This window comes from Xenopus tropicalis, chromosome 8, assembly GCF_000004195.4.
Source record: "Xenopus tropicalis strain Nigerian chromosome 8, UCB_Xtro_10.0, whole genome shotgun sequence".
NCBI lineage: Eukaryota > Metazoa > Chordata > Amphibia > Anura > Pipidae > Xenopus > Xenopus tropicalis.
This window is the reverse complement of record NC_030684.2, coordinates 122,231,053-122,257,560: the sequence shown is the minus strand read 5'-3', so window position 1 is coordinate 122,257,560 and position 26,508 is coordinate 122,231,053. Positions and strand designations below refer to the sequence as shown.

Genomic DNA, 26,508 nt, shown 5'->3' with positions numbered 1-26,508 from the left:
AGGCCCCTAAAGTGAAAGCAAAATGTTCAAAAACTGTCTGGCAGTAGAAGTTCCACCTTGTCCAAAATGTCTGGCAGTGAAAGGGTTAATGTGTTCCTTACTGTGTATTAACTGTAATTTCATTTGAGAAGGCCCAATATTATGTTGCATTTTTATACTAAATTGATACATTAGTGTTTAATAACATTAGTGTTTAATTAGTGTTTAATAATGATTCTGTTGATGGTAAAGACGGCTAATCTATTGTTTTAGCAATGTGCAGGACTATGAAGCACTCCAAACCTTAGCAGCTATGTTCATGTTTCGCGGTAACACCAATTTAATTTTAGTGTAAATTATATCTTTCCAACCTCAAACACCTATGTATACAATAGCACAATATTCTTAGGAATTCTGGGAGATAATGTTGTAGGATTTAATGTGATAAACCTGGAAATACGGGTGTTTTCAGGTACTTTTTCTTTTATCCTTTTACAGATAGGTATGAATTAATATATCTACCCAGAAGCAGAAAGCCATACGGTTATTTAGATTATTTACATTCCATACCTGGGCAAACCCATAGATGCTAGTGATCTGATACATGACATTAGATACAGAAGACAGTAGGTGCCCTATGAATGCACTGGGAATCCTGTTCTGGGTGCACTTGTAGTTAGGCACATAATCACTGCTCCCTGTCAGCATACTAAATGTACTGCTAGTGGCTTTTCTCTCATTGGCCCAGGAATCATGGATATGGAATCCCAAGGTCACATTAGGCAGAATGTTCTGGTTGCTGTTGATTTCCTCAATGGCAAAAATGGCAGCCAGAAAGTGACGATATTGCTGGAGGGAGGAACTGGAACAAGAAAAAGCAAAAATCAAATGAAAAAAATTTCATTATTATAAAATATTTCAATTTTTCCTACCTTTAATATTTAGAAGAAGATGTATTTTTTTTTCTTTATGTTTTTGTTAAAAATGTAAAAGCTTGCCCCAATTATTTGCACCAATACACCTGAACTAGACCCATAATGAATCTGGCCTTAGTATGTGATGTTTGTTATGTGTGCAGCTGCTACAGCAAGTTTCATGGTAGTTACACTGAGCTGTGTAAATATGAATGTGGGAATAAAGTGAGAAAGTGGTGCTTTCTCCCAGTTGGAGGACTTTGAGGCTTCCAAGGGAATTCAGCTAATAGCAACATCTGTAGTGACTATAAAAATTTCCATTAACTTTAAAGTCTGTATACGTTTATATTATTACTTGTAAATCAAATTACACTATAACACATCAATTACTTTACCCCTTTTTTGACTTATTAAGTACAACACAAATAAGTGGTGGTAAATGGAACATTTTCTAATTGGGCCAGTGTGGTTAGTGGGTACCGCAGGGGTCAGTCCTTGGTCCTTTGCTTTTTAACTTGTTTATTAATGACCTGGAGGGGGGCATAGACAGTACTGTTTCTATTTTTGCTGATGATACTAAATTGTGCAAAACTATAAGTTCCATGCAGGATGCTGCCACTTTGCAGAGCGATTTGACAAAATTAGATAACTGGGCAGCAAACTGGAAAATGAGGTTCAATGTTGATAAGAGCAAAGTTATGCATTTTGGTAGAAATAATATAAATGCAAACTATCTACTGAATGGTAGTGTGTTGGGGGTTTCCTTAATGGAGAAGGATCTAGGGGTTTATGTAGATAACAAGTTGTCTAATTCCAGGCAGTGTCATTCTGTGGCTACTAAAGCAAATAAAGTGCTGTCTTGTATAAAAAAGGGCATTGACTCAAGGGATGAGAACATAATTTTGCCCCTTTATAGGTCCCTGGTAAGGCCTCACCTTGAGTATGCAGTGCAGTTTTGGGCTCCAGTCCTTAAGAAGGATATTAATGAGCTGGAGAGAGTGCAGAGACTGCAACTAAACTGGTTAAGGGGATAAGGATAATTAATCCTTATTGGAGGCAAAACAATCCTATTGGGTTTAATTACTGTTTAAATAATGTTTTTAGCAGACTTAAGTTATGGAGATCCAAATTACGGAAAGACCCCTTATCCGGAAAACCCCAGGTCCTGAGAACTCTGGATAATGGGTCCCATACCTGTACTATAGATACTGGGTATCACATTTATGTAACCCATTTATTATGCCATATCTATTACCTTTAAATACATTTCGGAGAAGGGCAAATTTTGAGTTAATTTTCAGAAATAAAAAATACACATTTTAGTAATGATTTCTCATTGGATGTTTGGGGTGGAAAGATATTTGTACCCATTTTGAATCTGTTGCGACGTTGATGATTTTCAGGGGCCACTTTTAATATATCGGAAGGTGTACTTTCCCCCAAAAGATATGGTTTTCTGCTGCCAGTATTCTTTTAGGGGCATTTTTGCCTTGCGATCTAAAGTATGAAATGAAATGGGGCTTTCTAAATGAACTGAATTCTCACACATAATACAGGTTTCTGTTATATGTCCCTATATTATGGAAAATGTAATCCTATATATTGTTCAAGAAGAAATAAAATGTTAAGTTTGTCTAACACAGAAAGTTGCAACCAATCATACAAACTGCATCAGAGCTTTGAATAACTCCATGTGGCATGTAGAAGTCGGCACTGATGGGGATTCTTGGCCTAAATACTGCATGGGGATATGTATGGTATACCTAAACCTAACTATGTGTTATGAATCCTAACCATTTCTGTTATTGGTGCTTTGGCACTGTTATTGTTAAATAGATTAATAGCCATATGATGTGGGCAGTGGATTGACACAGACGGACTGGAACCAGGGAGCACTGTGCAGGTATAGAACTGGCTGGTAGAGGCCCATGGGCTGTATTGCTGAGGACCCGTTATCCAGAATGCTTGGGACCAAGGGTATTTCGGATAAGGGGTCTGTAATTTGCATCTCCATAACCTTACTAAATGCACTGATGAAACTGTCATTTTATGTAAGTGCAATACAGGTATTGGACCCATTATCCAGAATGCTTGGGACCAAGGGTATTCCGGATAAGGGGTCTTTCCGTAATTTGGATCTCCATAACTTAAGTTTACAAAAAAAATCAATACAACATTAATTAAACCCAATAGGATTGTTTTGCATCCAATAAGGATTATTTATATCAAAGTTGGGATCAAGTACAGGTACTGTTTTATTATTACAGAGAAAAGGGAATCATTTAACCATTAAATAAACCCAATAGGGCTGTTCTGCCCCCAATAAGGGGTAATTATATCTTAGTTGGGATCAAGTACAGGTACTGTTTTATTATTACAGAGAAAAGGGAATCATTTAACCATTAAATAAACCCAATAGGGCTGTTCTGCCCCCAATAAGGGGTAATTATATCTTAGTTGGGATCAATTACAAGGTACTGTTTTATTATTACAGAGAAAAAGGAAATCAGTTTTAAAATTCTGAATTGTTTGATTAAAATGTCTAGTCTATGGGAGACGGGCTTTCTGTAATTCAGAGCTTTCTGGATAATGGGTTTCTGGATAAGGGATCCTATACCTGTACTTTTTAAAGCTTTTAATTAAAAAAATGAGTTACAATATGGGTGCTTTCCCTGCTTCTTAATATGTTTACAGAGACAACGGTAAGTCTGATGAGAAATTGATATGTGGTTTTAAAAGTCTGTTTCTAGTTAGTTGCCTCACACTGGGGAAAGGGGAGTTGGCACAGGTTATTAAAGGGAGTGACGGCACAACTACACAGACTGATAAGGCACACGTGGGGTTCTCTGGCACATACACATTCATTATTAACACAAGGGTGTTGTTTCTCACATAACTTTATTGCACTAGATTGTTTCCATTTCTATTCTGTGCCTTGGGTGCTGATCTGTATTGTATTGTAATTAAAGATCCAGACTGAGAAACAGTGAATTTTCAATTTTCACCCACATACTCTTACAACTGAATCCCCATTTCTATAAGGAGGTAATACTACTATATGATATTTACAGATTTACTGATTGTTGTGGAAATATGTGGGCCGGAAACTCCAATTCTACATTATATAACAATGTACCAGAAACTGGTGGTACTCACCCCAACAAGGAAAGAAATTCTTTGTTAGGCTGTTTTGTAAAGGTTTCCCGCTTTGTGTTTCCCATAGAAAATATATCTAGGAGGATCCCAAGCATGATGTCCCCCTCCTGCAGGTAGCCTTCCGCAGATTCCACATTTAGTGAGCAGGCAGGGGAGTTGGGATTCTTCATAGAACTGCAATATAATGCTGCCAGCATCCAAGTAACAGCAGGCCAAGCTATAGCTTTCATTACTGTATTCCGTATATCCATTGTACTCATCATTGGCCACTGAATGTTCAGTAAGTGTTCATCATTCTACCTATAGAAAGACATTAAGGATATGGCATACTTGAAAAAGGTTTAAGATTTGTTACTAGTGATGAGCAAATGCTTTCGCAAGGCAGCAAAATTCTGCAATTTTTTCGTCAAAACTGTAGTAAAAATGTGGCGTAAAATTGTTGCACATAAATTCTGTTTTGCAGATTTTTTTATCGAAGCTAAACAGGACAGATCTGCTCATCACTGTTTGTTATATTTTAGAAAGTAATGCAGCGTCAAATTTGATCCAAACTTTATTACAGGAGCAAATGCTATTTCCTGACTTGTACTGACACTTTCCTTTGTAAGAGTAGAAAATGGTCAGTACCCGCAGCACTCAGTACCCGGCGCTCAGACTTGCACTGCCCCATACCCACAGAGCAGCCATAAACACTTTGAAGAGAGCCAGAGGCAGAGAAACTCTGAGCTGTACTCTGGGGAATAAAGTTTATATTTGTGCTTAAAAATATGTCATGGTTACTGATATGGAAAGCATTATTGCTCCTTTAGTGACTGCATAATAAAGTGCATTAATAATCTTATTTTTCCTTAATTTAATAAAGCAGCAGTTCTGCCAGTCCTGTTACAGCCTAAATTCTAGCTATAATTGTAGCATTTGTTTTTTTAAATGTTTTTAGTATTTGTCACAGCTCACATATTATATGTACACTTGTCTTGATCATTCACACATACTTGCAAGTCATTTTGGAACAAGTGCCGAAGTTGTTACCTTGTATGCATATATTAGGGTTTTTATGTGGTTTTATTAAAAACTTCACAAAAGAGAATTAACAGAACTCAGACCGACATGCCGGCCAATAATTACAAGTTACAACTAAAATTCACCCCCCCAGTCCACTGGCCAAACGTCCCGATGAAGATCCTGACATATGGACAAAAGCAGTCTCAGTCCTGGGAAGAGTCTATGCTTTTGCCGTGGATTTCCGGAAGAGGACGATGGAAAATCCAAACTATTTACATCCTGTTGCTCCCGGGGGTCTGAAGGAGCAAGATCCAACATAGTGAGCTTGGCAGGTCCAGAAAGCTCCAAGTCCCATGTAAGAACCCAGTCTAATAACAATGTGACAACTCCCAGAAAACCTGGGAGAAGCATATTGTTACCTGAACTATGGCCCCATGGGGATCCCAGTTGAGAGCACAAATAACCAGTAAGCCAGGCAGCAGCTAACAGGGTAAGGGCGGCTAATGTGTGCCCTGGTATCATGGCACTGGGACACGCAGCTTGGCCGACTCACTAACCATTGCCCTCACCATGAGTGGGGACATAGGGCACTAAAGGCACAAACATATATACTGGAAAGCTTAGGGAGAGTTGTGTTTCCTATCACATCTGGATCCCCTTCAACGGGGGTCACTCTCTCCTCTAGGGCTCCAATCTTCCTTGGGGCGACATATCCCCATCCCCACAAAACTTACAAATTTCTAGACATCATAGATACACACACTATACATTTTTATACAGATAAAGCAATTTAATTTTTTAAAATAAAACACCAATGTTGCATTCAGTATGGCTAGCTTTCTTTGAATATTGTAAGATTTGACTATATATAATAATAATATATTATTAATAATACTAATCACCCCTCTTACTAGGGTTCCGGTTCTTTTGAGAAGCAGACAAATAACCCACACCAATAAGTGTATATTAAAATGAATATATTGAGTAGCAAATCAATGGACGGTTACAATGAAAAGATTAGTTAACAAAACACAATATTTATACATTATTTACATTTACAGATTATTGACAAAATCTACATTATAGCTACCGATAAACAAAGAACATGGTGGTCTCGTTTCTTTTCTCTAGCCATGGCCTCTTCTCTCTGGTCTGTCTCACATCCTGCCCGGTCACTTCTGATCCAGTTCCCAGGTGCTCCTTCCAGGTTCTTCCCCCAGGATGCTCCCCCGGTTCTCCCTTGACCACCGTCCAGCCCACATTTATGCACCTTTCAGCCACTGCCCCCCACATACCAACTGATCAGATGGGGGTTGATAAAAACCACACCCTGCCCCTTGTTCAGTAACTGTTGAGTTTTATGGCTTCTCGGAGACGTACTGTCCCACCATCCACAGAAAAACCCTTTGATATGGAGATTTACTTGAACAACTGGTTTATAGTAATCAGTTTAGTAATCAGTAGAGCTCCCCCCATACTCAGTGTATAACACAATAGAGCCACAAACACACATATATATATATTTATATATATCACAAATAATGGCACCCAAATACACGATTTCTTACAATATGATCTGATTAGATGTGTGAAATAGATGGTAAAAACTAATAAAATAACCCCCTGTCACATATAGCTAATTGTCTTTTTATTTAAAAGTTATGTTTAATAAATATAACCATTTCTCATATTTTTTATTTCAGTATTTCTACAATGCTATAGTACAATAGTGATCAGGCAAGGAATGGGTTACTGGGGACACACAGACTGGTGACTGGGCAGTGAATCGGTTACTGTAGAAGCCTGGCTCCTCTACTGCTTTCCCTTCTTTTACTGCCTGCAGCCCCATCCCTTCTCCCCTCCATCTCCCTCTGGGTTACTGAAGCCCGGCTGCAGCTGAGTGACCCAGACAGCACTCGGTCTAAGTCAAGCACAGGGAGAAATAAAGTCCCTGTCAAGTGTCACACATGTCCCCAGCACTTGCCCACGCCAACACAACATGTGTGTACTGACTCCAGTTATTGTGTACAGACTCCAGTTATTGTGTACTGACTCCAGTTATTGTGTACTGACTCCAGTTATTGTGTACTGACTCCAGTTATTGTGTACAGACTCCAGTTATTGTGTACTGACTCCAGTTATTGTGTACAGACTCCAGTTATTGTGTACTGACTCCAGTTATTGTGTACTGACTCCAGTTATTGTGTACTGACTCCAGTTACTGTGTACTGACTCCAGTTATTGTGTACAGACTCCAGTTATTGTGTACTGACTCCAGTTACTGTATACTGACTCCAGTTATTGTGTACTGACTCCAGTTATTGTGTACTGACTCCAGTTATTGTGTACTGACTCCAGTTATTGTGTACTGACTCCAGTTATTGTGTACTGACTCCAGTTATTGTGTACAGACTCCAGTTATTGTGTACTGACTCCAGTTATTGTGTACAGACTCCAGTTATTGTGTACTGACTCCAGTTATTGTGTACTGACTCCAGTTATTGTGTACAGACTCCAGTTATTGTGTACTGACTCCAGTTATTGTGTACTGACTCCAGTTATTGTGTACAGACTCCAGTTATTGTGTACTGACTCCAGTTATTGTGTACAGACTCCAGTTATTGTGTACAGACTCCAGTTATTGTGTACTGACTCCAGTTATTGTGTACTGACTCCAGTTATTGTGTACTGACTCCAGTTATTGTGTACTGACTCCAGTTATTGTGTACAGACTCCAGTTATTGTGTACTGACTCCAGTTATTGTGTACTGACTCCAGTTATTGTGTACTGACTCCAGTTATTGTGTACAGACTCCAGTTATTGTGTACTGACTCCAGTTACTGTGTACTGACTCCAGTTACTGTGTACTGACTCCAGTTATTGTGTACTGACTCCAGTTATTGTGTACTGACTCCAGTTACTGTGTACTGACTCCAGTTATTGTGTACTGACTCCAGTTATTGTGTACTGACTCCAGTTATTGTGTACTGACTCCAGTTACTGTGTACTGACTCCAGTTATTGTGTACTGACTCCAGTTATTGTGTACTGACTCCAGTTATTGTGTACAGACTCCAGTTATTGTGTACTGACTCCAGTTATTGTGTACAGACTCCAGTTATTGTGTACAGACTCCAGTTATTGTGTACTGACTCCAGTTATTGTGTACTGACTCCAGTTATTGTGTACTGACTCCAGTTATTGTGTACTGACTCCAGTTATTGTGTACTGACTCCAGTTATTGTGTACTGACTCCAGTTATTGTGTACTGACTCCAGTTATTGTGTACAGACTCCAGTTATTGTGTACAGACTCCAGTTATTGTGTACTGACTCCAGTTATTGTGTACAGACTCCAGTTATTGTGTACTGACTCCAGTTATTGTGTACTGACTCCAGTTATTGTGTACTGACTCCAGTTATTGTGTACAGACTTCAGTTATTGTGTACTGACTCCAGTTATTGTGTACTGACTCCAGTTATTGTGTACTGACTCCAGTTACTGTGTACTGACTCCAGTTATTGTGTACAGACTCCAGTTATTGTGTACTGACTCCAGTTACTGTGTACAGACTCCAGTTATTGTGTACTGACTCCAGTTACTGTGTACAGACTCCAGTTATTGTGTACTGACTCCAGTTATTGTGTACAGACTCCAGTTATTGTGTACTGACTCCAGTTACTGTGTACTGACTGAGTTTAGTAGGATCTCTTGGTGTCACAGTGCAGAACCCACAGAGTTGGTTTGTGTGCATGTTGGAAACTCCAAAAGCTTCTCCGAACCTTCAGTGTAACCTGTTTTTACTTCATTAAACTCAATGGAGTGTGCAAATATTCACCAAAGACACAATAAAGCATTTGTCATCACAGCATGTTGCATCACTTTGCTTCCGTTTTGGTGTTTTGATATAATGAGCCCCCTCTTTCAAAACTGTATGTGTCACAGACCACAGCATTGATTGTACAATGTATAAGCTGACAGTTTCTTAGGGAAGAGAAACTTGGCAGCCCAGGACTGAATTTCAACACAAAAAATTTTCTATTAGAAAAGGAAACACACAGCCTGGGATTATCAGCGAATAGGTCTACTTTAAACATAGTAGAAATAAAATGGAATTGTTATTTAACTTGTGACATTAGTCATGTACACATATTTAATTACCAATGAGAAAAATAAACTGGCACTGTTATAAAAGACTCAAACCTCTGTATATGATTCTAGGCCCGAGATTCCAAAACAGTAGGGACAAAAATACTGAAAAAAAACCAGTTTATATAACATTCAGGATGTAGGTTGAAGGTTAGGCTGAAGGCTGATTCACTGTTCTGGATACTCTTGGAATACTACAGCAGGGTTGCATGTACCAGGAACCCCAGTTTTACAAATGTCACAGTACATTTTCCCATTCTAGAAATATCTGTTCAAGCAAAACTCAAAATGAAAAAAAATATGTCAAACGTACAGCCTTGTACTTACAGCTCAGTGAGAAACACCAATAATATTAATCAATTCAAACCATGAACTTATTTTTCATTTTTGTTGCATTTTTTTCCCATACAGCAGCATGTACCAGTATGTTTAAATGAAGAAATTCACTTCTTGCTAATCAGTAATTAAAGCTCCATGGCACAGTGTGTGATTTCAAGTCAGGTAAATGTCTTCTTAATAAAATACACAGTGTACTCATTTATATAGTCTGGGAAAGTCTCTGAAAATAACCTCTTATTTGAATTGTTAATTTAATATATTTTATTCTGAAATTCCCCAGGAATAAGACGTGTTGGTTATGGGGATTGGGAAGTAAATATCTGTTGCTAATTCTGAAGATACTGTAGTTGTAACTTTGAAAAGTTTGGAGGCTTTAAAATGTAAGAGTAACTTTTAACCTGGAATAATATGGCAGATTTCGGTTCTTTATTGAGAAAAAAATAGGCTCACCATTATTGTTGTCATAATTTCCTTTTTCCTGTCATTCTGCATGGCAGGGGGCACTAATCTTCCCTACCCCCTTGTCTCATCTCTTTACTTCCTGTCGTCTCATCGGACCGTTTCTGTTGTTCCGGTGGGGATCTCTCACTCTTTGCCCCACTGAAGCTGTCAGTTCAAGTCAATAGCTGGTAGGGCCCTGGGATAAGTTGTGTGTGCGGTAAGACATCATTAAGGGCAGTTCACGCGCATAGTTCAAAAACCGAAGCTGACTGTGTGGCTGGTGCTTAGAGCTATGCAGAACTTGTCCTGCACTTTGATGAGCCATGGTGTGTTTGGAGAGCCTGGCTGTGTATATTATCTGATTCACTTTATATTGTTGCAGTGGCTATGAGTTCCAGAAGCCACAGATCCCGCTCTTCTTCTGAGGGGTAAGTTACAGAGAGAGATTACTGCTGTTACTCTGGTGAGTATGTGGTGGTGACTGGATGCATTACTTTAGCAGATCATCAGGGAGACACAGAGAGAGTCATCACTCCAGGAAGGCCGTGGAATTAGAATGTTCCATCTGTGATAATCCAGCAATGCACAACAATAAAGTATGCCAAATATGCTGGGAGGCCATGTCCGGCAAAAAAATGGATGATCAATGTCCTCTATGAAGGATTGAGTCAGTGAAGGACTTAGTGGGCACTGTGACTAAAAGTGTTCTCCAGAAAGTCTCTTCGTCTGCAACAGGAGGATCATACATAAAGTCACGAGGTGAAGAGGCGTTGCAACCCCAGCAGGCAGCATCTATACATAATCAGTCTTATAGTTCTGACCAAGAGGAAGAGCTTATCATTCTGAAAGAAGAGAATACTTTTAATACTGACATGGTGGAACCATTCATTAAGGGTATGCGTAAAGTATTGGATCTGGAGGATCCTGAACAAGACGCGAAACAAGATAAAATGTTTAAGTTGTCCTCTAAAAAAGCTTTAGTTTTTCCAGTGCATGAGGTGCTGAGAAATTTGATTAAGGATGGATGGAATGTTCCGGATCAGAAATTCTTTGTCTCTAAGCAAGAATGTATCCATACGCGGAAAGTGATGTTAGGCAATCACTTTCTTCGCACGTAAGACCACGCTGCCAGTGGATGAGGGCGTTTCTCTTAAAGATCCTGCGAAAAGGAGACAGGATACAGTACTTAAAAAGCTTATTCAGTTTCTGGTCTACTGTGTAAACATTCGATTGGAGTAAAATATGTGGCTAAAGCAGCTAAAGCAGATATGGTTACTCCTTTTGGAGGAGTCATTTGTAGAATCAAGGCAAGAAGGACTCCAAGCAGGATAAACCCAAATCCTTCTGATGGTGTCAGAGCCCAGCAGCCACCAGTAAGGGCAAGATTTCTCCAGTTTCAAGTTGTTTGGGCAATTTCCACATTGGACAAGTGGGTGTTGGATGTAATCACTCAAGGCTATCACTTGGAATTCTTGAAGAAAACATGCAAGGATGTTTTTCAAGTATCAAGTTGGCCAAGAACTTTAGAGCCACAGTTCACAATAGCAAATCTCATATCAGACCTCTTACTAAAGTCATTTCAGCAGTGCCGACAAGTCAAAGAAGACAAGGAATTTACTGTCCTTTATTCCTCCGAAGGAAGATGTCAGGGGAATTTCTAGCTATCCTGGATCTCAGGTATTTAAACACCTTAATAAAGGGGAAGTCCTCCAAGATGGAGACTTTGAAGGTCATTGCCCAAAACTTTCATCGGGACAATTGGTCGATAAAGATTGACCTTCAAGATGTGTATCTTCATGTTCCGATTGGTGTGGCTCACCAAAAATTCCTCAGATTTGCAGTGCAAGAGAATCATTATCAATACCAGCCACTTTTGTTTGGATTGGCAACTTCTCCGAGAACATTTTCAAAGGTATGGCCCCTGTGATAGCCCTGCTACACCTTCAGGGGGTGCAAATCTTCAGTTATCTGGATGATCTGTTATTGAAAGCTGCAAGTATACAGGAGATGAACCATCATCTCCAACTCACCTTAGCAGTGTTGGCGGAGAACGGGTGGTTAATAAATTACCAGAAGTCTCAGTTAGTGCCTTCTCAGCAAATGGTCTTTCTGGTAATCCAGACAGACTTTTGTCGAATGAAATCTTTTCTTCCACAAAACAGTGGAGGATATTGTCCGCCTGTTTGCTAACAAAAACTATGGACGTTGGTGGTAAAAAAGGATGCGGTCAGGTGGTTGATGGTTCTCCTTTGCCCATTGCATTTCAAGTTTCTTCAGCAATGGAGAAGGGAAAAACAGGATCAGATTATTATCCTGTCAAACCAAGTGTTGAACAGTCTGGCCTGATGATTGAACCTGAGAACCTGAGAAATCTGGTACAAGGCAGACCAATCAAGAGTCCTTTGTGGGAGCTGGTAACCTATTCAGGGACTGTGGCCTCCAGAGGTGGTAACATGGTCATCCAATTTCAGGCAGTTCTGAAGGTAGTTCAGAAGAATCTCCATCCAGAGGAGTGGGAGCTGTCTCAACAAATGTTCCAGTTTCTGGTGAACCTTTGGGGGTGTCCCAAATAGATCTAATGGCTACAGCCAGGAACAGGAAAGTCAAGGTCTTCTGTTCACGATTCCAGAAAAACAGGCACTGTTTTGGGATGCATTCAGTCAGGAGTGGAGCTTCTACCCCGCTTATCCCCAGAGTGCTAGAGAAAATTCGGACAGACTGGGATACAATCATAACAGTGTTACCATGGTGGCTGAGCAGGCCACCTTTGGGGGTGTCCCCAAATAGATCTAATGGCTACAGCCAGGTACAGGAAAGCCAAGGTCTTCTGTTCACAATTCCTAGTTTTGGGATGTGTTCAGTCAGGAGTGGAGCTTTGACCTGGCTTACATTTTCCCTCCTTTCCCGCTTATCCCCAAAGTGATGGAGAAAATCCAGACAGACTGGGCTACACTCATAGTAGTGTTACCATGGTGGCCAAGGGGGCCTTGGTTTAATCAGCTGTTTTTGATGGTGGAAGCCCAGTCAGACTACCATATTGTCAAAAAATGCTGATGCAAGGCTTTGCTGATGCAGATGGGCTTTGACAGGGTGGCTTTTAAGTAGCAAGAACTGAAAAAACTAGTCCTTGTTGATTCTTCTGTCTGTACGCTGCTGGCATCTAGGAAGCCGTCGACTGAACGTACTTATCATAAAGTTTGGGAGAAGTTAAGAGAATGGTGCTCACAGTCTGGAGTGTCCTTCTCTTCACTCTCAGAGTCAGCAGTGGTTAATTTCCTTCAGTCAGGCTTATAGAAGGACCTGAATGTACAACTGTCAACTCTGTCAGCACTGACTAAAGTTAAATGGGCCGACCATCCATTTCCTTGGAATTACTTTCAGATAAGACAGCTTCTCTCATTATGGTGACATCAACAAGAAGAGGGGTTGATATTCAAGCACTATTGAGGAGTGATCCATATTTGAAGATATTGCAGGACAAGGTGGTACTGAGACTATGAGAAATACCTTCTGAAAGTGGTATCTCCTTTTCATGCTAATAGAGAAGTGTTTTTTCCCAATCCTTCTAATGAAAAGGAAAAGAAATGGCACAACCTAGACCTGATGAGGTGTATCTCAATATACTTGAACAGGACTGAGAAATTCAAGAAGTGTGATAATCTTCTGTTAATCTTCAAAGGATCAGCTATTGGCAATCATGCCTCGAAGCGCACTATTGCAGGGTGGATTACTAGCTGCATCAAGAGAGTGTAACAAAATGTGCCTTACCGGCACGGCGGGGACGCCCGCTGCGCCGCCATCAGCGGGGACGCCAGCCGCGCCGTCCTCTTCATAGTGGGCGCGCGCAAGCTCCCGCATTTAAAGGCGCATGCGCGCTGGCGTGATGACGCCAGCGCGCAATGGCGCGATGACGCCAGCGCGCAATGGCGCGAATTTCAAAATATTTAAAGGGACTTTGCTTACATTTTGTTGCCCGTGATAGGATTTGTTTCCTGGTGCCTTCCTGAGCCTTGCTCCTGTATTTCCTGTATTTCCTGTATTTCCTGCTTGTGTTTTCCTGTTTTTGACCCGGCCTGCTCCTGACTATTCTGATATCCGTAATCTGACCCCGGCTTGTACTTTGACTCTGATTTTGCCTCATCCTGCTGTTTGATTATCCGGTTTTGACCCTTGCCTGTCTGACGATCCCTGATTACTGCCTGCCTCGACCCAGCCTGCCTGACTACGAACTTGCCTAATTCTTTTGTACCGTGATCTTCGGCCTAACTGACTCTTACTACAGTCGTGCCCCTTTGCTTGCCAGAACTCCTCGCCTTGTTCCTCTCGTTAAGTCCAGGTGGCATCTGAGTAGCTGAGGGCTCCTCCCGAAGCCAAAGGCGGTAACAATACTGGTGAAGCCGAGCCAAGACCAAGGAACTTGGCATCAGTTCTGGTTTAGGGTGCCAACCGTGACAGAGAGCTTATCCACTCAGGACTTTGCAGGCTCCTCCCATTAAGTCTCATTCTACCAGAGCAGCATCCTGGGCATTGGAAGCTCAGACTACTCCAAAGGAGATTTGTAATGCTGCATTGTGACATTTTGTAGATTCTATAAGTTGGACATTTTTGCAGCCAAGAAGGCTTCTTTTGGACATAAAGTCCTCTCTTCTGCTGTGTTGACTTAATAAATTCACCAAACGCCCCCCCTGACTGTGTGGTTACTGCTGGGCCATGTCCCATTAGTGCCCAATACCATGCGGAAGGGCAGGAAATGGAGAACATTCAATCCAGTTTACGATAATTTTCTTTTTCTGGGCTGAAGCATGGCAGTGGGCATATTTTCCCTCCCCCGTTTGCTACTAGTCCGAAGCTTGGACACATGAGGTAAGAGGGTAGGGAAGATTTTTTTGATCTTTATAAATAACCCACTTCTAAATCAAGCAGAATTACTCACAGAGTGAACATATTTGCCCTGGTTGTGGGTATATTTATAAAGCTGGACAATGAGGAAACATAATTGCAAAATTTTTATTCACAGTGCGAATGTCCGTAAAGCTTTATTAAAAATGACATAATCACAAATCTGAATATTTATGTGCACACTCTACGTCACAACTTTAGTGGTTGAAAAAATATTCGCTAAACTGAAAATATAGCAAATTTCGAATTTATATTCACAAAAATGAAATAGGCGCAATATTTGCGCATGATAAATGCACGCGGAGGGCATGCTCATGGTAATCGAAATCTCATCTGTGAATTTTTGTATGTAATTCACATTTCACTGTGATTCACAACAAAAGGAAAGATGGGCACAGCAGTGCAAAATTTAAGTGTTTAGGGGAAAACATGCTCAATTTTTATAAATGAACCCCTTAGTCTTCCATTGTTATCATTGTCATCTGTGTAATTACTCCCCCATTAGAGATGCAAAACTTCGGTGTGTGCCACTTTATACTTTAGATATACCAAATCCAGGTGTCACTGATAGGTTGGGAGTGGAAGACATGCCAATGTCTATGCTTTCAAATGAATCATTACTATAATCCTCTAGTACTAGTCTTTCTAGACCAGTAAACCCCAACCAGTAACTAGTGAGCAACATGTTGCTCACCAACCCGTCTGATGTTGCTCCCAATGGCCTCAAAGCAGGTAAAAAAAAAATAACCAATCACAGCCTTTATTGGTCATCCCCTAGGAATTTTTTTCCATGCTTGCGTTGCTCCCCGACATTTTTTACATTTAAATGATGCTCATAGGTAAAAAAGATTGGGGACCCCTGCTCTAGACTTTGGGGCAGATTTGTCTGATTTTAGTGGTTTTAGAAACCACAAATAAACTAATTTCCACAACAAGCACAAATGTCTAGTCATTTATTAAAAGATCCAAATTGAAAAAGCACGAACAAATTAAAATACAGAATGAAAATGAAAACCACAAATATTTTGTGGTTTACTTACTTTATAAGGTTATTGTTATAATTATGTTTTAAAATGCCTTGAAGTCATCTTGAAATGTCTTAATCATGTCTAGTGTTAACTGGTTGCTTAATCAAGATAAAGTAGCACTTAGGGATAAATATAAGGCCAAGAAGTCCTGCACTGGAAACAAGGATGGCAAATATCTCCACCGCTGCTAAATATTTGCCTGTGGTGATGAAAACCTCAGGAAGTGTACATAGTAGAAGAATGTATTTAGGGACCCGGGTACCAACATAGTTCCTGAGCCGGCTTCCAGGTCTAGTGGCAGTGAAGGCAATAATAACAGTAATGGTTTTCCCCAAGATGGAAGAAATACAAATAGCAAAGATAATCCCAAACGAAGTTTGTCTTAACAAACAGGTGACCTTTTTGGGCCTCCCAATAAATAGTAAGGAACAAAGAAAGGATAGCATGAGGGAAAGAAGAAGAATGTAACTGAGCTCCTGGTTATTGGCTTTCACAATAGGGCTCTTCTTGTGTTTTAAGAAGATGCAAAAAACTGCAGCTGAGCAAAAAGACAGAACTAGAGCAGTGGTGGTTAGGGCCACACCAAGAGGCTCCTTGTAAGAAAGGAAGTCAATGTCTTTCATGATGCATTTATCTCTACTCTCATTAGGCCATTGGTCTTTAGGACATGTTAGGCAATTTTCCATGTCTGAAAAATCGAAGAAGTTGAAGTTGAAGAAGTTGATATGATAGATTAAACATTTAGATAAATTTTATGTTTTTACAGTATCAGCTTTCTATCATGTACCTGTACAACATATTCCTGATAACTATAGGTTGGTAAACCTGTTGCACATTTTTTATAATATGAAGACAATGACATTTTTATGTTTGCTTTTTTTTGTGGTATATTGTGTACATACAGTAAGTCTCAGAAACCAGGGGCCAATGAGACCACAAGGAACCCTGGAATTTTTAAGAGTTTAGTGAGAACCAAGGAGGAGACTGTGCTGGGACACTTAGACTGTAAGCTCTACGGGGCAGGGACCTCCTTCCTACTGTGTCTCATACCACATAGCACTTATTCCCTGTGCATTTATATATATATATATTTATATATATATATAAACTTCCAAGTAAATGCCGGCACTCACGTATAGATAAGTTGCTGTTGCCTGGGTGCAGGTCCAAATAATGTTGAAGGTGCTTGAGAGAGGGTCAGCACTCACAGGACTTATACAAACAAATTATTTTATTAAAGAGGAGACTAACGTTTCGGCTAGCACTCTAGCCTTTTTCAAAGTGGTGAATACAACAAACACAGTGTCTAAAAAGCACAAAGTCGCCAGAGACAGAATACCAGAGATAAATCAATAGAAAACTGAAAACATGCAATAAAACAAAAAACAAAAAACAAAAGAAATAATCAGTATATATATATTTATTGTATTTATTTATTATAAATACATTTTGTGTGTAATTTTGTATTTTGTAGATTGTACAGCGCTGCGTACCCTTGTGGTGCTTTATAAATAAAGTTATACATACATACATACATAGGCATTGAGGTACTTGGTAAACTAGAACACACTTGGGCACAGACAGGCACATACCTTACAATAAGCTATCTATACGTCTATGGTACAGCAGATGAGGATAATTATGCATCAGGCAACGTCTATATATAAATATATATAGAGGAAAATTTACTAAAAACTAAAAAAGGGGGCTTTGCTGTCCTTTTTACACATTTATAAATTAGTAAATAAATAGTGTCAATACTTAACATCTAGGGGCCCATTTACTTACTCACGAACGGGCCGAATGCGTCCGATTGCGTTTTTTTCGTAATGATCGGTATTTTGCGATTTTTTCGGGAAATTATCGCAACTTTTTCGTTACCAATACGATTTTTGCGGAAAAACGCAAGTTTTTCGTAGCCATTCCGAAAGTTGCGATTTTTTCGTAGCGTTAAAACTTGCGCAAAAAGTTGCGATTTTTTCGTAGTGTTAAAACTTGCGCAAAACGTCGCACCTTTTAAGTTTTAATGCTACGAAAAAAGCGCAACTTTTCACGCAAGTTTTAACGCTACGAAAAAATCGCAACTTTCGGAATGGCTACGAAAAACTCGCGTTTTTTCGCGCAAATCGTATTGGTAACGAAAAAGTTGCGATAATTTCCGAAAAGTAGTAAAGGCGCTGAAAAAATCGCAAAAAATACGAAAAAGTCGCAAAATGTTCGTTTTTCCAATTTTTCCAATTCGGTCGGAATTCGTGTCTTAGTAAATCAGCCCCCAAGAGTCTGTTTGCATTCAAAAATACTTACTGTAAGTAAAAAAGGAGATAAAAAGGGAAAGAAAAAGGATTAGGGAAAGAAATAGAGACATGAGGAAACTTTGGAGTAGGCAAAAAAAATGTTTTGTGATATTATGTTAAGAAAATAAAAGGTTTGTACAGTTCTAGATTATAGTATGACTAATAAGATAAAAGTGTGATGAGAGTTCCACAAGTTATTATACAGTCTCTAGGTTGAAGGCATTTGGTTTATTGAGTTTAACCATAGTTTACATAGTTGGTAAAATTGAGTTTGTATTGTGCATTGGGCAATATCAGTTGAGAAATAAAAGTGAATATTGTTCCTTTGTCCATTTTAACCTCATTTCTATGCAACAGTTAGCGTTACCTACCTGGCAATGGGGATATTTCTCCTTCTGAGCACGGAACACACTCATAACAGCAAACGTGTTTTCCTTCCACAAAAGCTTTCCTGTAACCAGGGAGACAGCTGGCACTGCAATTTGAGAAAGGGATCTAAGCATTTAAGTTAGAAAATGTGTTTAGATTTTTCCTTTCACAGACATATTTAAAGGTCTTTCCCATTTCAACTACTACAACAAAAATAGGTGTACAGTATATGTTTCTGTGTGCGCATATATTCTATGACAGCGGCAGATTTTTCGTCACAAAGGGAGGGTACCTCTTTTAATCTGAAAGAATAGAACCAAATAATCTATGTGAATTGTAGAAGATTTAACTGTGAGAAATATTGGCTGTTACATCAAGTAACAAGGTAATACAGCAGCCGTGTACAATGTACAACATCTCTCATCTTGATCAGTAACTCATATTTTTAGATTAGGTTACTTAAATTCATGGCATCGCCTGTCATATCCCATATAAATGTATACAGTACCCCATTAAAATGAGATGCCCAAAGAATGGCCTCTTTGTCAATGGCGAGTCCTGGAGACTGAGATGAATTGAAGGTCCCAACATGTCTTGTAGTCACTGTTTCATTATGGAAAATGTTCCAGTTTATTATATCAAAATGCCCCAGAACTTCTCCTTTCTCATTAAAGAAAATTTCATCCCCAGTGTTTGTTCTGAAATGGATTTTCTTGAGGTGCTGGTTTAACTAAAATAGAAATAGTGACCTGTTAAAAGTCACTGAAAAGTTTATTCTTAGAACAAGGACACCTGTCCAACGAAGCATTAGTCTAGAAATTATGGGAGGAAAGTGCATTTTTATACATGTGCTGAAAGGGTCAATGCTGAAATGTGATGCCCTGTAGTTCCCTGCAGCATTCTGCACTGAATACAAAAGTACAAAAGTACCCTTCTTTGAACAGTTTAACCAATTGTTTAGATACTTCTAAACAATTTATTTTTATTTGAATTACTTATTATAATACTGGTATGGGATACCTTATCCGGAAGCCCATTATCCAGAAAGTTCCGACTTATGGAAAGGCCATCTCCCATAGACTTCATTATAAGCAAATAATTCTAATTTTTAAAAATGATTCCCTTTTCTCTGTAATAATAAAACAGTACCTGTACTTGATCCCAACTAAGATATAATTACCCCTTATTGGGGGCAGAACAGCCCTATTGGGTTTATTTCATGGTTAAATGATTCCCTTTTCTCTGTAATAATAAAACAGTACCTGTACTTGATCCCAACTAAGATATAATTACCCCTTATTGGGGGCAGAACAGCCCTATTGGGTTTATTTCATGGTTAAATGATTCCCTTTTCTCTGTAATAATAAAACAGTACCTGTACTTGATCCCAACTAAGATATAATTACCCCTTATTGGGGGCAGAACAGCCCTATTGGGTTTATTTCATGGTTAAATGATTCCCTTTTCTCTGTAATAATAAAACAGTACCTGTACTTGATCCCAACTAAGATATAATTACCCCTTATTGGGGGCAGAACAGCCCTATTGGGTTTATTTAATGGTTAAATGATTCCCTTTTCTCTGTAATAATAAAACAGTACCTGTACTTGATCCAAACTTAGATATAATTAATCCATATTGGAGGCAAAACAAGCCAATTGGGTGTATTCAATAATTACATGATTTTGAGCAGACTTAAGTTATGGAGACCCAAATTACAGAAAGATCCCTTATCTGAAAAACCCCAGGTCCCGAGCATTCTGCATAATAGGTCCCATACCTGTACTTATAATTACTTATTATAATACCTTCCAACAAATTTTTGTGAAATAGCTATAAAATGTTCATAAGACTTTATACCTGTGTTGGCTTCGGTAGATTTGTTGTATACATGGCATGAAGTGCATGGGCCGCAGCATATACAGCAATGTACATACTGTATGTTAATCTGAAGCTACTGATATCATGGCCATGAGTGTTATATTGCGTTAGTGTATCATTGGCATTACATATATGCAATGAGGATTTAGCAAAATATTGTCCAGAGCGGCATTTAAACACCTGTAACCAAACTTCAGCAGTAAATGGGTCTTTAGGAAACCTTGAAGGATCAGCCTTGTAAAGAAAGTCTTTTAGACCTGGAATGTTTCCTTGATGAAAGAGTATAAGAAGGGATCCATTAAACTCATTACTATATTCTGTCTCTAAAGCTGATGGCAAAGGAGATAGTATTAGCCACACCACATTAGTTGATGAATATACAGATAAAAGATTGATATGAAATGCCATTAAGCTAATTAATTTACTATAAATTATGACAACTCTGGCATTTGACTGCATTATGGTTTGCAAAGCAAAGTAAAATCTTGTAGAATCAGTTGTAGCATCAATGTCACTTATCTGTACAAGGAAAGCTACACAGATCCCATTATTAATGATCTCAGTCTTCATCTCTTCACTGGCTTTCTGGTGCGTCTCATCATCAGAGGATATCATCCCTACCCAGTTCCAATTAAAAGCCTTGATGAGCTGGATGATTACTTGGTACTGGGCAGTTTCACTTGGCACTGTTCGATAGAATAATGGGAAGCGGATTCTGTCACTGAATGCAGGATCCACAGCTCCGTAACTAACCTGGGTAAAAATGAAATTAGTTATTGGCAGTTTAAACCCCTTAATAAGCGTTATCGCACTTTAGTGAATCAACCCTAAAGTTTCTTTTCCTCCAGGAACAATTTATTTGGTATATAAAATTGAAAAGTTGTACTGCAACACCCCTGCGGGCAGACTGGCAGGAATCTCACTTCCCCTCTGCCACACCCCGTAGTGGATCCCCTCAGGGAATTCTCTATCCTGATTTCCTATTCACTGGGATCCCTACACTACAGGCAATGTGGCCTGGGAGAGATATCTCCAAAAACTGCAAATCCTATGTAGGAGCTCAAAACTGCTCTTTCTAGCTCAACCCTAACTGCCTTACACCCCTAGGGTGGTACTATAAAGGGGGATACACCTGCCACTATCTAATGCCTCATTCACGGGGCCCTGTTCCCTGACTATAACTAGGCCCGTGCCCCGGGCTCACAGCAACAGGTGGAAGCAAAGAGGAAGTGCCACTCCTTTCCCAACACTATACCAAAGTGATGCAGGAAGTGGTCACCATACCTGCTAACCAATGGCACACACATGTTAATGAACTCACTTAGATACATTCCCTTCTGCCCAGCAACTAAGGGAACTGAACCTGTAGGGATTTAAAGCCATAGGGGCCATTTAACCATATGGGTCCCTACACTACCTTTACAAAGAAGCTTCCATGTTCTCTTCAGCATTAATACATTGACACAATAGTGTTTAATAACTAATGATCCCATAGATGGTAAGACTGCTAATCTATTGTTTTATCAATGTACAGAACTTTATCAAGCACTCCAAACCTTAGCAGATATGTTCATGTTTGGAGGTATTCTTTAGACCAACCTTATTTTAGTGTACATTTTATCTATCCAATATAAGCAATAATATTTGTAGGATGTCTGGGAGATAATACTGTAGGATTTAATTTGATAAACGTAGAATTATAAGTATTACCTTTCTTAGAAATCATCCTTTTCAGATGGGTGTGAGTCAACATATCTCTCAAGAAGCAGAAAGCTATAAGATTATTTGGGAACATTCCATACCTGTGGAAAGCCATAGATGCTAGTGATCTGATACATGACATTAGATACAGAAGACAGTAGGTGCCCTATGAATGCACTGGGAATCCTGTTCTGGGTGCACTTGTAGTTAGGCACATAATCACTGCTCCCTGTCAGCATACTAAATGTACTGCTAGTGGCTTTTCTCTCATTGGCCCAGGAATCATGGATATGGAATCCCAAGGTCACATTAGGCAGAAGGTTCAGGTTGCTGTTGATTTCCTCAATGGCAAAAATGGCAGCAAGAAAGTGACGATAATATTGCAAGGGGGAACTAGAACTAGAAAAAGCAAAAATGAAAAAAGTATATTTGTAGATTTCATTAAATCTTTCAATTCTTCCTTTGTTCAACATTTATATCTCATGTTTTCTTAGGTGGCTTGCGTTTTTTTCTTAACAATCACAACCGTGAAAAAGGAAACAACAATTTTTTTTTTCAACCAAAATACCTGAACCAGACCCACAATCAATAGCAGATCTAAAGTAGATTAAAAAGTGAGAAAGCGGTCCAAAGGAGGCTTCCAAAGGAATTTGGCCACCTGTAGTGAGTATAATTAATTCTATTAACTTGGGATATCCTTTCAAAGTTTGTTTACATTAATAGTATAGCTGGTGTAGCAGCTTTACTGACAGTGAGAGAGTGTGGGCTGAGTGCAAGGCATGTAGAGCACTCAAGACTGGCAAACTGGGGAACAACTCCCTGCAACTCCCAGTCTCTGAACCACAAAGGTTACCTTTAGCTCTGCTCAGCTAGTCGGGTTAGTTTCTGCCAGACTGTTGTGAGAATAAACAACCAACAACTTTGGTAAATATCCAGAATCACAGTTGTCTCTAGCAAACAAATGAATTGGACCCTGGGCAATATACTATAGCTTCTGGTGAAGCAATACTTTGGCAAAAACACACTCACAAAGCGACAATGGAAAACACCGTTCTGAGCACAATTCCATATTCAGGATTACACTTCCCCTACTTTCCTTCCTGCAGGTAACTTACTTCAATTTCGGTTTTGGTATCCCAAGTACAGTGGATCCCACAGTGGTGTCTTGCTCCCTGGCATACTACCTGCCCCTGAGTTCACCCACTCATGTCTCTGAACTGGGGGCCTGTATGCCACGGGGTACTAACCCCTCTAACTCCCTTGGTGGAGCAAAGGGCTGCTCAGCTTTCTTTCCCTGTCTGCCTTGCATTCCTACAGTGACTATCACATCAACTAACACAAGGCTAACATTTCCTGATTCCCGATCCTGTAAACACCTCCAAGTGAGGCAAGATCCTAGGAAAGACACACTGCCATCTACTAGGCAGTTCCGAAACTACCAGAAAATTCTCTCTTAAACCAGAATTTATTAGGATCACATTTAGGTGTCCAAATTATAGGAAACTGCCTGAGTGATAAGCACTGATTTGGGATTGCTACAATGGTAAAACAAATTTAAACTATATCACAACAAAGCTACTTTACCTCTCTTTGGAATAATTAAGTGCAAGCAATATAAGTTTGCATTTCATGGATATATGATGAGAAATCAAATAGAAGTACTATATTATATCATATAGCAGGTGTATAGTTAAATAGCTATTAAACAATGTCACAGTAAACTTTGGAGATGCAGGAAAAGGTGATGTACCGTGTTAGCCAGTCAAAATTTTACAGGGTAGCCCTTTTGAAATAAAAAATAACAAAAGTGGTATAAAGGTAATACCTTTATTGGCTAACTAAGATAACCATAGCAAGGTAATCAGCTTGAAAAAGGAACTAAAATGTTCTGAAAGCTTGCTATGATTATCTTAGTTAGCCAATAAAGGTATCGCCTTTATACCACTTGTGTTATTCTTTATTTCAAAAGGGTTATCCAGTAAACTTTGGCATATATATAATTCAAAGAATATGTTCCCGCACTCATCTCCAAATGTTCTATCTGTCAAAAAATGAATATGTTTGGTAAGGACCAGCACTCTCAAGTATTAAAACAGCAAAATGTCTTTATTTAATATTTCACTTGTGTCCGACGTTTTGGTCCACATTAGCACTTGTGCTGTTTCTATGGAGGGTCCTGGGCTGCTGTGTAATATCTTGTGGAAATGGATGTGCATGTAGCAGTGACATGGCTGCAGAACCAGGAGTCAGAGCCCTACCAGCTAGCTTGGACCTGGCACAAACACATATAATTTCATTCTCTGCTTGTGTTGATTAAAGCCACACTACTCAGAGTGCATGGAGGGTTCTGAGCTGAAATAGAATCAGTGTGTATATGCGTAACACAGTAACACAGTCTCTGATAGTTCTATGCTGTGGGGTTATAAGACGGGTATTGCACTGCTCTCTTCAGATCTCTTCACTTTCTCTGCCTGAACAAAGTTGGGGCATAGAGGGTCATTGAATTAAAATTAGCCAAACTCACTGTGAAATAATTTGTATTTATTGCTTTGATTGGTTTTATTAGATTCATTTACAATTGTATTGTGTTATGTCTTGTTTGTTTTCCTATTAAAAATTTGAGTGAACATTATGTTCATTTTGGGGTCTCTACATCCTGTATGATTTAGTAATACTGTTTCATTTGGGTGTCAAATTGTTTCCAAGACAAACAGCATTCATATTTATATATCTATTACATTTTGTGAAGTGAAAGCTTTGAGGTAATTTTCAAAAAAAACAACCCACTATAATTTGAGCAATGATTTTTTATTTGAATTTTTGGGGTAGAAAGATATCTGTACCCATTTTGAATTTATCAACATTTTGATTATTTTCAGGGCTCAGATTACTGTTAGGGCCATTAGTAATACACGTATTATTTCTGGGTTGAAATGGGGCTTTCTTAATTAATGGAATTCTCACATATAATACATGATTCTGATATACTGTATGCCCCTAGATTATGCAAGCCCATATAACTGACCAACATATATCTGACCAGGTGTCAGAACAAGAAATCTGTAGAAGGGCAAGGCAGGTGTAGCCCACCTTTGCGGATTCAGTGCTGCTACTGCTATTAGTTGGCGCCACAGGAGCCCTGAGCCCCGCTTGCTATTGGGGGACAGGTGTTTTCCCAGCAATGGCGTGCCTCCACCAAGGGATAATTCTGTGGGACTACAACTCTCACCCTGGGAACTTAATGCTGTAGTTCAACCCCTCAGGGAATCCACTCTACTCCCAGCAATTTTGCCCCTCCCTGAGGTAACTTCTTACCGACTTGGTTAGTGGTCCTGGATATGAATAACCTGAATACCAAGGTATATGATGAAACACATTACTACCCTGGGGCCTGTCTGTCCTAGGGGTATCCATCCTGTGGGGCCTATTTTATTTAACCCCTACACAGGAATTCAGGGGCCAAATCACAGAAGGAAGTTCAATAATCCAGCATTTGTGGCAAGTTTAATATTATCTTAATTTGGAAGCTACTTGCAGCTGAGGCTAATACGTTTGCTAATAAGTGGAAGAGCAGAAAGAAGTTTCTACAATAAATTACAACACTGAGCTCAAACAGCCTTCTTTTGCTCAATCAGTAAGATCCTAGAACCCAGAGTCCCCTGGTTCAAGATCAGGCAGGGCCCCAATGTGTCCTTGAGCTTAGTTACCCTCATATTTGTACAACTTACTCCACCATTTCATTAAGGAGATAAAACTACATATATGAAATTGTTCCATAAAATTCATAGATTTGCTGATATTTAAGGAAGTATGTTGGCTGACAACTCAACATGTACAAGAAATTGGGGATACTCACACAGACAAAACATAATATTCTTTTTCAGGATGGGCTGTAAAGGTTTCCAAATCATCATCAATTAAAGAAAATATATCTATGAGGATACCAAGCATGATGTCCCCTTCCTGCAGGTAGCTTTCCTCATATTCCCGACTCAGTGAGCAGGCAGAAGAGTTGGGGTTCTTCATTGCACTGCAGGTTATTGCTAATAAAATCCAAGTAACAGCAAGGCCGACTGTAGCTTTCATTAATATGTTCGGTAAATTAATTGTACAGATCATTATCCACTTGTCATGAAAGTTCATTGAATGTTCATCATTCTACCTCTTTAGAAAAACCAAAAAAAATTAGGATATGTCATACTTGAAACATTTGTTATATTTAGGTTAGTGACACTGCATCAAATTTGACACAAACTAGAGGTTTTAATACAAGGGCAACTACTATTTTCTGATGTATACTGACAATTTTCTTAGTCCCCGTAAAATTTGGTTAGTACCCTAAGTGCAGTGTTTATG

The 26,508-nt window shown here is 39.3% G+C and overlaps 2 protein-coding genes across 2 annotated transcripts; both read right to left on the bottom strand.

Moving 5' to 3' along the window:
- Nucleotides 1-401: 401 nt before the first annotated feature.
- Nucleotides 402-6,375, bottom strand: LOC100491833 (vomeronasal type-2 receptor 26-like). The gene is made up of 3 exons (XM_031890940.1): nt 6,142-6,375; nt 4,050-4,349; nt 402-841 (listed from the first exon to the last, which is right to left on the bottom strand). The coding sequence occupies exons 2-3, from the start codon at nt 4,310-4,312 to the stop codon at nt 472-474; spliced, it is 633 nt and encodes a 210-aa protein (XP_031746800.1). The 5' UTR covers nt 4,313-4,349; nt 6,142-6,375; the 3' UTR covers nt 402-471.
- A 9,603-nt stretch (nt 6,376-15,978) lies between these two features.
- LOC116406819 (vomeronasal type-2 receptor 26-like) lies at nt 15,979-26,178 on the bottom strand. Its single transcript, XM_031891739.1, has 6 exons — nt 26,009-26,178; nt 22,254-22,551; nt 20,431-21,204; nt 19,079-19,300; nt 18,573-18,696; nt 15,979-16,595 (listed from the first exon to the last, which is right to left on the bottom strand). Exons 1-6 carry the CDS (start codon nt 26,176-26,178, stop codon nt 15,979-15,981), a joined length of 2,205 nt encoding a protein of 734 aa, XP_031747599.1.
- Nucleotides 26,179-26,508: the final 330 nt, after the last annotated feature.